General features: G+C 40.8%; 1 protein-coding gene across 1 annotated transcript in view; it reads left to right on the forward strand.

Moving 5' to 3' along the window:
* CA10 (carbonic anhydrase 10) overlaps nucleotides 1-14,926 on the forward strand; it is a 462,952-nt gene that overhangs the window by 177,940 nt on the left and 270,086 nt on the right. The window contains exon 3 of the mRNA XM_036999163.2: nucleotides 14,331-14,473. Within this exon, the coding sequence (XP_036855058.1) occupies nucleotides 14,331-14,473 (143 nt within the window). The remainder of the gene's footprint in view (nucleotides 1-14,330; nucleotides 14,474-14,926) is intronic.

Genomic DNA, 14,926 nt, shown 5'->3' on the forward strand with positions numbered 1-14,926 from the left:
GAAGCCATGTTCTTTATAAAAATTGTCTTTATAGTTAAAATTTATGTTAATGACTGCACAAGTGTTTTTTATGTGGATGTACCTAATTTACTAAACCATTCCCCTGTTGTTGCTGCACGTTTAGATTGTTTTCCGTGCTTCATTATAATAAATTATGTTCTGGTGAACATCTTTATGTACAAATCGTTTTTGGATTTTAAATGAAGTTTACAGTTTTGAAAGGTACGATGAGGGCCGACTCTTCTAGTGAGGTTGCGGGGACAGAAAGGCAGCCCCCGTTCAGGGTTGTGCTCTGGCTGCTGGCAAGGCCTGATGGAAACCACGTGCTGGCCAGAACCTCAAAGGCCCCGTGTCCAAGGCACAGGTTCTCAAACCCAGGAACAGGACATTCTTGGTATATTCACCGATGACCAGGCCCTTGGGGCTGATTGGCGGTCACTAAAATAGGACAAGATGAGGGATAAGCCAACACGACTTACTTTAATGGGGAACCTGGGAAATCCTCCCTTGCTCCAACCTTCAGGAGATATTCCTGTCTACCATCTGAAACAACTTTTTTCTTTCTTGAGATTAGAACACTTGGGAACGTTTATCTGAGGGTTTGATGGACAAGGAAGTAGAACAAAAGAAGGTAGAGAAAATCAAGAAAATTAAGGGCTATGGTGAGTCCTGGTGAAATATTACCACCCTCAGCAAGAACACCCTTCTGTGCCTCTGTCATGTGGCAGGGCAGGGAGCAAAATCTGGATGTTTGTTTGTTTGTTTCATTCTCATCAACCTATTAGTTGAGGTCTATCTCCTTAGATCTGTCATTGATCGGGTCACATTGCTGACCTTGTTAATCTGGGAGACCTTCTCGCTCCAAGTATATGCTAATTTTATCATGTTTTCTCCAATTATCACAGTCTATAAGCAACCTGCATTGGAAGCAGGGTTTCTGGGCTGCTTATTAAGAATACAAATCCCAGGATCGCACAGTAAATTTATTTAATCAGAATCTCTGGTATGGACTCCCTAATCAGCTCTTTTGACAAGCTCCCCATTTGATGGTGTATCCTGGAAGATCAAGAATTAAGGTGAATAAGATCACATGGTGTTTAAGGTGTGCACATTCCAGAACCAGATTGTCTGGCTTTGAATCCTGCCCAGCTACTTACTATCTGCAAAACTTAATCTCCCTCTGCCTTAGTTTCCTCACCTGTTAAATGGGGACAGTAGTTGCATTCACGTGAAGGACTGTTGTTAGGATCAAATGAGTTAATGCCTATGTAAATACTTAGAACAGGGCCGAGAATAGAGTTCGCACTTCCTAATGGTTAATTATTCAACCACAGCATTAGGCCAACTCCCCATTTTAGCATCCTGTAAAGACCTTTGACCCTTTACCCATCTTTCCCTATTTCCCTTTTTTTCCAAACATTGATGTACTCCCTATTTCTTTACTGAACCAATATTAACTTAGTGTCTCCTATGCTCATAGCTTCTTGCAATGCCCCAAAATTAATGCTTCATCTTTAAACTAAGGCTCCATTGGTGTATGTTTATACAATAAGTAATCAATCACCTCTGATTTCTTCTGGATTTGGGTTCTGCTCCCTACTTTCCAGAAGATCAAAGAGAAATATAAAGAGTTGCCTCCTCCTGAGAGAAGAGGGTGTATATTCTCATGTCTGGTGACCTAGACTTTTTACAAGGTTTTTTCTCCTGAATTGCCAAATTGTTGATGAAATCATGAGCTGCTGCCTCAGAGAGTAGTGGAATTTTTTTTGGACGTATTTCATAAACCTTAACGTGTTGCAAAAGGGAGGTTTTGCTGATTTTTCTGATTTCCCTATGCATCAACAAAGACAGAAAGGCAAGACGGGGCAGCCTCCTGGGAGCTGAGGCTCAGGCTGCTTTCAGAGGAAACTTTGAAGGATATATTCACTGTTGATCACACTTCTAAGCAGTCCACGCTGACTCTCCCAGACACTGGGCCTTTAAAACACAACTGTTCTTTTAATCTCTTGTTACCATGAACTAGAGTTTTCTTGGGGCACTTCTGGTTCTTCTCCATGAAGACCAGGAAGCAGCTAACTATAGTGAGGAAACTTCAGATTCTTGCTGTTGCAAAAAGATGGACTTTAATGTCCAAGGCACGATTTAAGAGTCTTGTAAATTAGATTAGTCTCTAAAGGAGAACTTAGATCAGCATGAATTTCTTTTGCTGTATGGCCATAGATCTCCTGGGGAGGCTGCAAAGTAGAATATAGTTTGTTAAGCGCCTCACTTTTTTCTTAACAACAATAAAGGAAAAGGCCAACATCCATTCTACAGTTGAAGCAAGCTTTACAACAAAGTTCTAAACTTGAGTTGTCCTGCCAGGAGAACAAAGTTGTACTGAAATGCAGAGACCTAACTGACCAGGAGGGTGTTGCTCATTTGTAAGCATATTGCAATGTAAACATCAATAATTAAGAAATTAAAACATGTAACAATTTATAAAGCACTTTTTCATTCATTTATCTTATAATCTTTGTACAGTGCTGTGTGGAAGTGAGAAATGCTTTAAAAATGGAAAGGTACCTACCAGCAGGGTAGCCATTTTTTTATTTTCTAAAGAAAGCCATGTTTTACCAATGTCAGAGTCGCTTGTGATAGTACCATTTTACTTCTTTTTCCAATGTGATCATTTGATGCAGACTTCCATCTGCCTTTCATGATTAGTACAAAGATGGATCAAATGTCTGCAGGGCTATACTTTTGAAAGCTTAGAACATACAATGCTCATGGACTTAGAAATGAGTAAAGTGTTTATTTGTCTCCTTACTGTCCAATTCATGAAATTTCTTTATTTCTCTTTCTACTGCCCACTGCAAATCTCCTCACTCATCCACTTGCTTCTTCTGATTTTACAGTCATTGTTTTTTCATTTATTTCATTTAGTAACCCAACTTTGGATTTTTTGTCTTAAAAAGAATGTGGTCAAATCTCCACTGTGTCTGGTATTCATATTTGACAACCTGAACAACTAAGACCTTTCCCTGGGATTGGGCCTTATCTCCCACTTCATTGGGGGACATTAAGTAGACATCCTGAGTAAATGCCTAGGCCTGTCACAAGGCAGATGCTCAGTAAAATGACAGTACCCCCACTCCTCACCCTTTGTCTCTTGTCCTCTAGGGTGTATCAAGTCTTACCTATTTGTCCCTTTTTTATTCGTACAACACTGTCCATGAATTTACTGGGCACTGTGGTTAACAATGATGAGTTAGAGACAGAAGTTATTTTCAAGAAATGTCCGTTGTAGGTAGAGAGATAGGCATGTCCACAGTATGGGGATAGAGGCAGGGGCCACGCTGCACAGGGGTGGGACATGTGCCTCCATCAGAAGGAGTGGAGAGCAGAGGAAGTGGTCGGGGGGATGCTTCTTAGAGGGGTCTGTTGACCTGTGTCTTGGGAGATGAGAATGTGCTCTCCGCAGGGAACCCACGGTGGAGCCACTGCAGCAGGGCAGTTAACTGACGGCAAGGAGCTTCCTGGGGCTGGCATGTTTGGGCACTGGGTGGAAAGGAGTGTCGCGGTATCACTACATCCATTTTGCTGCCATTACCTCTTCATATACAAATGCTTCTCTTTAAAAGCCCCTTAAAGAGACTTAAACACAGTGAGATCACTTCATGAATCATCTTTTATAAGCCTAGGCCCTGTAATCAGGTTCTGTGCTGTGTTCCAGTTCCTGGTCTAGAGGTGCTTGCTTCTACTTAGGAAATGATGCTGATGCATTTAGCAAACGATGAACAATATAGACCCACATAATTCAGTACAAAATGGTCTGGCATCACATCAGCTTCTCTAGAAATCCAGAGTGATGACTTGATGATTTAATGGAGCAATTGGGATTTAAATTAGAAATTCCAGTGTGAATATGAAGGATTTACCTAGGGGAGGATCAAGAGGGAAAAGAATAAAAATGTGGAATTTAAAAATTCAAACTCAGAACTTGACAGTAGAATGGTGGCTGCCAGGGGCTGGAAGGTGGAGGAATGGGGACATGTAAGTCAAAGGGACACTTAAAGTGATAAGATCAATTTCTGGGGATCTAGTGTACAGCCTGGTGATTATAGTTAATTATGCTGTATTATATACTTGATATTTACTAATACAGTAGATCCTAAGTGTTCTCACCACACACACACACACACAAATACACATACACACAAAAGCTAACTATGTAGTGTGTTAATTAACTTGGCATATAATATATATATGTTAAATCATCACATTGTATACCTTAAGAGATTGCCTCATAAAATATGAATATATGTAATTTTTGTTTGTCAATCATACCTCTGTAAAGCTGGGGGTGGAAAGAAGCTCGGAAGTTGTAGCATGCACACTGTGTTGTTGGGAATATGGAAGTGAAAGGAATGATGTATATCTATCCATTCACACATTGTATTGAAAGATTGTAATATGTCAAGCATGGAGGAGGAAAGTGGTATGCAAAACAGACAGCATGATTCTGTTCTCTCTTATCCATCCATCCATTTGTCTATCTACCCATTTGGTAAATAGTTATTGAGTGCCGACTCTGTGCCTAGCATTGGAATGAGAACTGGAGGTATAATGGTGGCAACAAATCAAAGTCCCAGGGCTACAAAGAAACACAGGTCTAGAGTATCCGAATGCTGACCCTTGCTGTGCACTGCATTCTCTTGTGGACCACAGGTCTAGCCCAACTTCCAGTCCTCACTCATCCTTGTCTCCCCAGCTCACATACATTGATGATGTGGAATTGACCTTGAAACTATGGAATTTATCTAAGGAGTTGTTGTAAAAACTAAGGTACATGGCAGTGAGAACATGGGCTAAGCTAGAGGAACCTAGGTTGGACCACGGGCATTTCAAAGCAAAGAACTCACCCAGATTTGATCATTGATAAGATTTTGGGGTAGTGGAGATCTGCAATCATTGGGCTGTATGCTTATTTTCTTGCCTGCTGATAAGAAGCATGTTGAAGCAAAAGTCCAATAGGAAAATTAAAAGAACTTAAATGTGTTGGTGAAGTCACTATATCACAGAAACAAAATCCAGCCTCCCAACAGAAGATATATTGCAGAATTACTGGACAACCCATCCCAGCACAAAATCAGGAAAAGACAAGCAGATCATTTGTGTGTTTTTGTTCCCTGTCTACTAACTGATTTTGTTATGTTTGGACCTCAAGACTCCATGGTGGCAAGAAGATTATTTCTCCTGATACATCATGAAGATAACTGAACTCTGTTATTTTTGCAAATGATAAAGAAAATGTCCTAAATACATGTCAGCCTCAAGGCAGGCTGAAACAGCTGGAGGTTTCTGTAGGATGACACAAAATGTGAGCATGGTGAGACGCTGCAAAAGGCTGAGATATCCACGGCTGCGAGGCTGGGCTCAGCTGATCTCCACACACATCTAGGTAGCAGGGCTGTCATCATTTGCCTACTTTGGACATTTGTGTAGGGGGATAGTTTTGTGAACCCATGCACAGGAAGTGAAAGTTAGGGAAAGGGTGGTAGAAAGAGGCGTTTTCATACTCAGATAGATAAAGGACAGTGTGTTCCAAGATATCCAGGTACTTTGCAGGATTTTAAAAGTATTTCAGATCTTTGAATTTGTGGGAAATCATTGCCTGATAACTGTGTTAACGAATTTTTCAGAATTCCCAAGGGCTTAAGAAGATCAGCTACTTTCCGTGGCTATGTGCCTTTTACTTGATGTTTGATTCTCATGCCCCAGCTCATTTCATCATTATTGATATGTGCTTCTTGAAGCCAAGAGGATGCAGCTTTTATATAAGCTTCTAGTAGGTTGTGTGGTTATCCAGAGCTATTAGGTCATTTTCTTTGAAGTTGAGTAGGTGGAAATAATTAAAAGGCTGGTTTATTGACATGCATTGAGATATTCTTCTCTTTGTGGCTTCAATTACCAGCTTCAATAAACTAATTTCAGATTTTATCTGAAGCACCAGTAATTACATGAGGCAAGAAAAATTTCCACCCAAATGGGATCTGATAGTGCTTAACACCACTGTTAGGCTTTATCTTAAACCTAAGGTAGACACATAGGGCTTAATGCCTCCGTAAACCAGACTGTGTTTTATGCCTTCCCATGGGTTCTTAAGAATGAGTTATCCTGACTCACTGGCAAATGAATTCTAAGAAAGCAAAATATTGAGAAGGAAATAATGTTGGCAGCTTAGTTCAGCCCAGTTGCATGCTGGATATGAGGAATGGATGAGTGCAGGATGAGGGGGCAGTCAGACCTGGGTTTGAATCACCAGCTCAGTTATGTATTAGCTCAATGTCCTCAACTAAGTTACCCAACATTCTGAACTTCAGTTCCTCATCTATAAAATGGGACAAATAATTCCCATCTTTGAGGACTACAATATGAATAATTAGACACAAAGCAAGCCTCTTTCCACCAGTGGAAATAATCCAGTCTGCCACCAGTGGCATATAATCCATGACTCAGTCAATAAACAGAACTGGCTGTGATGATTGTTACTATTTTTGTCATTTTAATTTTCACTGTCACTTAGATGGGCACAAGTATCCAACGAAGTACATCTTCTTATGATCCTGATTTTAAAATGAGGAGACTAAAGCTCAAGAGATAATGTGTCTGACTCAAATCAGTGTCCCGGGACAGGAAGGAACTGCAATACAGGAGTTAAAATCAAGGATCTGGGCCAGACAGCCTGAGTCTTGAAACCCGAGTTCACCACTTGCCAGTTTCTTCTGGTTGGTTTAAATCTTTGGAAAGTTATGTAACATCTCTTTGCCTCAGATTCCTATGAGATCCAGTAAGAATCAGGATACTAACAAGGTCTAGCTCCTAGATGATTGAATGAGCTAATGAATGGAGAATGCCTAGGATGATGGTCACCCTGTGGTAAACACTCAGTAAATGTGACTGTTATTGGGAGACTGAGAACCTGATTCTACTTGCCCTAAATTCCATGCTAGTTCCATCATGCTGCTCTATCTTCCAAAGATTCAACTTGGTTGCTTCTCTGAGTATGCTTTTTATACTTTCAGAGCTTTTGGGGGAAAGGGGCAAGCACTGTCCTCTCGATCAAGTTTGGTTCAAGTACATAAATAACTACCTGGAGATAGGAAAATGGGCCAGAAAACCTCTAATGATCGGATGTCCCCAAGAATACACATCTGTGTTAAGTTTCTGGAGCCACGAATCCTGGCAGGTTTCCCTAGAGCTCAGGCGTTCATGGGCCCATAGAGGTAGCAAGGAAAGAGTGGGCTTTTTGATCAAGAGGCTTGATCTTATAAATTACCATAAATGGTACTGTCCTCAAAACATTATTGCACAGGTTTATATGAATAGGAGGAACAATCTAGAAAAACCATAAGCAAATTGAATGTGTATGGAAACTTAGTGTGTGATAAAAGTAACATTCAATTTGGTGGGAAAAGATGGTTTATTTAATAAATAATGCTGGCATTATTCACTTTCTCTCTGAGAAAAAATCTTAGACTCCTGTGTCATAGCATATACAAATTAATCTCTGATAGATTTTAAAAGTCAAATTATAAAGATTATAGTAATAAAAATGCTTTTTAGACTTTTAGGAAAATATAATCTGTAGGTAGAGATACAGTCTTAAATAATAGAGAAACTACAGAAACATTATAAAGAAAAAGATTAATAAATCCAACCATATAAAATTTAAAATCCCTGTATAGCAAAATACCAAAAATGAGGTTAAAGCTAGATAATAGGCTAGAAGAAAATATTTATAGCACATGATAAAAGGTTACTGTTTCTACAATTCAAATGACAAATTTTATTTGAAAAAACACAAAATAACCTAGAGAAAAACGCGTAGAGAGTGTGGTCAGAAAAGAAATGCAAATAGCTAATGATCATATGAAAAGATATTCAACCTCCAACCTGAGCAGTTAGGAAATGCAAATGAACGCAGTGAAGTCCCATTTTTCCTGGTAAATTGCCATAAATAAATAAACAAATAAATAACATCCAATGCTATGGAGATTATGGGGAAATGGACATACACAGCTGATAGCATAAATATTCATAGACACTGCTAGTATAGTTTAAAGTAACCTGGCAGCATCTATTAAAATCATGTGAATACCTTGACTGACCAAGAGTACTTTAGGAATATTTCCTACTGAAATAAGAGCACTAGTGCAAAAAGTGTATGTTGGAGGCTATTTACTGCAGCAATGATTTTCATGGTAAAATAAGACGCAAATAACCCTAAAATCTTTCATTTAGGGAATGGTTGAGGAAAGTAAAGTAGCTTTGTAAGTTTGCAGTTTTATGGAAGCTTCATACTATGGAAGCTCTGTTGCTTTACACATGAATGAATAGCTGTATGAAGGACTGACATGGAGGACAGTCATGGCTTTTTGTTATATGAAACAAAAAATATTTTTATAAATAGAGCCTCTCTAAATAGATGTATGTGTATTGGCTGTGTTTGTATGAGTTTAGTGTGAGATGTTGATAATGCCCATAAACTGTTCATGCCTGTTGTCTCAGGGGTGTCACTGGAAGAAGAGTGAGATGATTACCTCTTGCTTTATACACTTGTACACTGTTTACCTGTTATCACACATATGTTGTTTCATTTGTCTGTGTGTCTGGTTCTTTTAAAGGAAGGAACTCTTCTCAAATTCTAATCCCTTTGCTTACTGGCTAAGTGATCTTGGAAAGTCACATAACCTCTTTAAAACTTATTTTCTCATCTATAAAATAATGATAATATCATCTCACAGAATTGGGGAGGATTAAGCAAGATAGGATATGTCAAGCCCATAGCACAGAGCTTATTATGATGGGTGATCAGCAAACGGAAGCTCCCCCTTCCTCCCATGCTCTTCACCCTCAATTGATACGTCTCCAGGGATGCAAGCCAGTCACCACATTGGAACCACACACAAACAGGAGGATAAGCTGCTGCACAAATAATCCAGCAACTTCCAAAAGCTAAATTAAAATGATATTTTTTGGAGTTACACCTCTGTGAAGGAACCATGTCACTGCTCACTCCCCCATCACTAGACATTGAGAGTTATGGATCCAAGAATATTGCACATGGGTCACTACAAGGATGAAGTTAGGTGACCAGTTCTGTGATCTAGACTGTTCCCTGCTCTGAATGCAGGTTGTGTTGTGTGGACACCTGAAAGCTGACTCTCCTCCCCTCCTCCTGCCTGCATCCTTTACCCTTTTCATCTCTGAAATGCTACCCTGGTACAATCGGTGGCCACACCATTCGCCAGCCTCCCCTCACTTGACTCCTCCAACATTTACTGAGTACTTAATATAGAGACAGCATTGGCTACACCTTTTATAAACATAGTCTTACTTAATCTCCCAAAAAACTCTGTGGAATGAACATCATATCCATTTTACAGATGGAGAAATTAAGTCTACACAAGTTTAGCCACCTGTTCAATATTCCATGTGAATACACAGTAGCTTATGATCTTTCTCCTGTACAGTAATAACTCTCCAATTAGAGAAGTCAGAAGATCCAGTGGCTTAAATTCTCCATGCATGGTAGTTATTCAAATTTCAATGGTATTCCTTCTCCCTTGCTAGGAATGGAATGTCTCCATGTGAGGAAAAAACGTTATTCTTTTAACTAGTTTTAAGACTTTGATGGCTTGCAGTCTTTATTCATATTTTCATGCTGAACTCAAACATCTCCTCTGTTAGGAAGGCTTATCCTAGCACTTGAGAGAAGGGTCAGGGTCAGTTTCCTCTCTGCAGTTAAGCTTTAATGGGCTCACACCTTAATTATAACACTTAGCATGTTTTATTATAATTATTCGTTAGCTTGTCTATCTTCCCGCCATAGAGGATGCCCTTAAGAGTGGGGGCATTTTTTAAATTTGGCTCACTGGAGATGTCCCATTAATTTTTTATATGAATACACAAATTCATGATTATGTGTTGAATAGGGTATTTGCAACCCCTCAAGGTCCCCAAGTGAGAGAATGGGAAGCCCTAATTAGAGGCTCTCCCTGTAATATGAATCAGAGTCCCAGCAATGGAAGAAGAAACCAGCAGCAAAGGAGTTATTCAAAGCCAATTCTCCCTGTGAAGTAAATCTGAAATGAGAAAGAGGCCAGAAGTCTGCAGCAGTGGGTATTTTAAACATGCTTATTAATAATGGCTCAAAGTAGAGATTTATTACAGTTGAGAATAGGGACAGGGACAGTAAATCAGCATTGGTGAGGAAAAGAGCAAGCGAAAGATATGAATTCTTATTTAAAATGTATTTATATGCTTTATAACCCTGAAGTAGAGATTGCTACTTGGAAGCAGAAGGCTTCATTTGTAGGATTGAATTCACCAAAGGTATGTTTCATGCTGGTAATCATTTTCCCTACTTTAATTTTGCTTTTCTTTGGCTTAAAAGTTGGGGACTTGGTTTATTGCTTGAAAGCAAGAAAGGATTACCTTCGTAGAGTCCCTTCATGAACATATTCGCTGCTTCAAATGATAACTTGTAAAGCACTAGCTGGACCCTAGAAAAGTGCTATTTCATAGGCACATATGTTGAAGAGAATAGTTTTTAAAACATTCAATTAGTTCTGCCTTTGAGATAGAATTGAAACAAATCCAAAGCAATAGGATTAAATTCATTTAAAACTGTTGATTGGGAGCCAATTCTTTCCTCGAACCACTCCAAGGATAATCAAGCTCACCCTTGGTTCTCTTCCAGCCAAGGCGGATACATGCTTTTAATTCGTAAATCAGATCATGGTACTCCCTTGTCTAAAACTCTCAGTGGCTTTCTAATACGTTAGAGTGAAACGTAAATTCCTTCCTGTGGTCTACAGAGCCCTGAAACATCTGTCCCTGGTCTACATGGCCAAACTCATCCCATCTCACTCCTCATCTGGTTCATCAGGTTCAAGTTAACTGGCTTCTTCTCAGTTTCTCGACCATATCAGGCTCTTCTCTACTGTTCTCTCCCCTGCTTTGGACACCCTTCTCCTGGCCACTCTTCAGGAGTGACTTCTCTTAGTCTTCCAGAGTCTGCTAGATGTCATGTACAGAGAAATCATCCCATTCTACCCAGGTTATCTCCCCATGCATGCTTTATTCTATAATTTTTTTACCTTCTTTATTGTGTCTAAAGCATGCTTACCAGAAATTCTAAATGCATAGGTACACACATATAAACTGGAAGTTAACAACATCTCCCATATTCCCCACGAGTCTGCAAGATCCATGAGAGTACCAACAATGTCTGTTTCATTCATTGCTGACTACCCAGCACTGATGACAGCATGGCACACAGTAGGTCCTCTGTAAATGCTTGCTGCATGAATTCTCAGTGTCAAGCCGAATGCCTGGCACATCCTAGGATATCATTCAATTGTGTTTGTCTTGTTCCCATAGGATTTAACAAATTCATATAAGCTGGATAAATTAATTCCAAGTGCTAAGCTCCCTGCCCACAACAGTGTGGCCTCTGCATATTCAGCTGAGTCAAACGACAACTCAGGACAGACGACCAAGGGGGATGCCTAAGAGCTCCAACTGACTCCGGAGCGTCTCCTCTAGGAGTAAAATGTCGTCAAGGCAAATTTTAACTCTCAATATCTGACTTGATTCCTCTGGTTGCTTGGTCTCCTGTTTTGGTGAGAAATGTCTTCCTTTTGTCGGGGGGTGTTGCCACGATGTGTTAATACACTACCCTTGAGCGTTTTAGTTTCACTGGTTTTAGACAAGCAGCTGAGAGGCTGTGCTGTGGGTTTTCCAAAGCTCACGTTTTAAGCAGCTGAAATCACAGTCACTAAGCAAGCGTCTTTCATAGCTCACTGGACACAGAGCCAAAAGACTGCTTGGGATTTGAGGGTGACGGTAACAGTGATGGCATTGCCATGGGAAAATGGGTTGGCAAGACAGCACATTGCTGTGATACGGCAGTGAAGTTCCATTGTTCAGGCTCTGTGAAAATTAATTTGCAAAAAATAGCCAGGGCTGTTGTGTGTTCTAGTTTATATGTAAATTAGAAGATTGTGCCAAGAGGATTCCAAGGGTGGTGCCATTCAAACATTTTCAGACCACTTGTCTGTTAATTAGTTAGAGCAAATCTCACTTAATTTCACTTTATTTACATTAATCTTTTTCTCAACAATGATTGTATCAGTCAAGCTAGAAAAACACATACCATTAGCTAATAAGCCATTAAGAACTGATGGTTCTAACAATGACAGAAAGTTTAAAAATCTGATTTATTGGGACAGCCAGGGAAACGAAGAGAAAGGTATTTCCGAAGTGATTCTCTAAATTTGGAAATAGAAGCAGCATTGTAACATTCTACAGTCCCACCTTTTCTCCCAGGGCTGTGGGTTGGGGTGTTTATAAACCTGAAGGATCAATCATGAGGAGGACAGGTAGGTGTCAGAATCCTGGAGTAACTGAGAGTTCTGCACAAATGCACAGGGAGTGTTTCTTACTCTAAATCTTGAAGCCTAAGTTCATGTATCTAGCCTTGCCCTTGAGGAAGCCTCCTGGCACATTCCCGTACCCCAGTAAGGGTGGACACCCCATACCCTCCTGTTTTCATAGCCTTCCTCCTAAAGCACTTCCCTGGCACTTGATTTTACCAGTTGAAACCTATTCCTGGTACATTTAGCACCTGAGGTTCCTGGACTAGCCTTGACACCTTAATTATTGCCCCAACACTTAACAGTGACTCTAAGAATATTGACTTCTGTCATCCGGGCCAGAACCATGCCCACTCCAGCTGGCCCCACGACATGACCCCTGGAGCAGCTCTTCAGGAGCAGCCGTCCCCATCTGGCCACCTGAGAGCCCTGCATGTGACACCCAGACTCATTCTCTCTTGCCTGAATTGAAGCCTTTTCCCTCTTCAGTCATAGTTCTTTTGATGGCTTTTCAAAAATCCTAACTTTATTTGGGATGGTTGACCTTTCAAGCAGTTTGATTTGAACCTTTACACCTGAAATTTATTTTAACTGGAATATAGGCACTGGTGTTACTCTTGATGGACTGAAAGAGAAATGGTTGCCAAAGTCCTACAGAGGCCATGGACACCATTACCTCTGAAGCTCCCTGAGTCTACAGCCATCTGCTTGTGGATGGGGCCTGCTGGGGAGGAAGGGATTTAGAGCCGTGGACGTGTCATAGCACAAGGGATGTTGAGTCCTGGGGACTGGTTCTTACCCTCCTTCCTGGCCTGTCCCTCACTGTGTGGCCTTGTATTGAGGACTTTATCCTCTACCTTTATGGCCTTAATTTCATATATACATTTAGATCAGATGATCTCTAAGGGGGCTTCGATTTCTGAAAGACTATTAATTTAGGCTGATTTAAAATCAGCAATTCAGTCGTGAATAAACTTAGATCCTCCTTCAGGAATGGAGCCAGTGAGCTGGGGTGACTGTGTGTCAGTTGTTTCTCCATTGGCTGATCAGATAGTTAGAACCAGACCTGCAGGCCCTCGATTGTGAAGTGGGAATTTAAAACCCTGAAACTGTTTGTCATAAAGAATGCCAGGCCCAATAAAAGCAAAAGGCAGATGTTCACATAAAGTTTTTGCTGTTGGTGTTTTTGTGGGGCTACTTTTGGGTGTGACGTTTATTAGTAAGAGCAGCATCTGCCTACCCACATTGCCACATAATAGCAGTCTTGCAATCCATTTATGTGGCTGGAATAATTTTTTTAATGATTTTCATGGGAGTCGATGAAATGCAGTATGTACCAGCTGTAACAACATCTATCATGCAGCTGCTTTCCAGGGAAGGCCCCCAAGTTACTGGAGATGGCCTGGTTGTCAAAGCGGTTATTGTCTCACAGAGTTTTAAAGATCAAAGGATCTGTATTTGTTTCCTATTGCAACTACAACAAATACTCACAACTTAGCGGCTTAAAAAAAAACGTGAATTTATTATCTTACAGCTCTGGAGGTGAGCAGTCCAACCTGAGTCCCGTGGGGTTAAAACCAGTGTCAGTGGGCCAGCGTTCCTTCTGGAGGCTCTAGCGGGGCAGAATCTGCCCCTGTAGCTTCTAGAGGCCACCTGCATTCCCTGGCTCAGGTCCCCTTGCTCCCTATCTTCTGTGCCTCTGACCCCTCTTTCCCTCCTTGAATCTTTCCCTCTATCTCCAACCTTCCTACACCTCTCTCTTAAGAAAGATTCTTTGGATTATATCGGGCCCACCCAGTCAGTCCAGGATAATCTACTCATCTCAAGATCCTTAATTTAATCATTCATGAACAGTACCTTTTACCTTCCTCCCAGACTGATTCTACAGTTTCTTCTTGCTTCTAGTTCCTTCTTTCTGGGGATTGGTGAACTCAGCTTGGAATCTTTGCTCCGTGGGGAAACGACAGTCGCCAGTCAACATAGAAACCAGCCATATGATCTTCGACCCCTTTCTGACGCCCCTTCGCATCAACACTGGGGGCAGGAAGGTAAGCAGCCGCCGCCGTGTTGTTTCCGTGTTCCTGCCCTCACGTAGCTGAGGACGAGGGAGGTGCGGATTCTGAAAGCCCGTCTTCCAGACATCAGTCTCTGTGATGAGTTCATCTTTCCACCTAGGAGTAATATTACAGACCTCAGGCCTACTGCCAACAAATATAATTATGTTTAAATGCACTTTTTCTCCCTAGCTTGGCAAACCCTCCTGCTTGTAATTACTCTTCAGCCCCTGGAGGCTGCCTGAGGGCCTTTCTCTTGATACCCCATGGATGTCAGAAAACAGAGTTGCCTCCCCTGCATATGATGCTGAGAAAATCCTTCCTCTCAGAAACCTCTTTACTGGGGCTTCTTTTAACTTCACCAAAGAGAAAGAGGCATTTTTAGCAAAAGTAAAATCAGACATTTATCATCCTGGAAGGAAAAATAACCAAACAAAATTCACCTTA

Source organism: Manis javanica, chromosome 4 (genome assembly GCF_040802235.1).
Source record: "Manis javanica isolate MJ-LG chromosome 4, MJ_LKY, whole genome shotgun sequence".
NCBI lineage: Eukaryota > Metazoa > Chordata > Mammalia > Pholidota > Manidae > Manis > Manis javanica.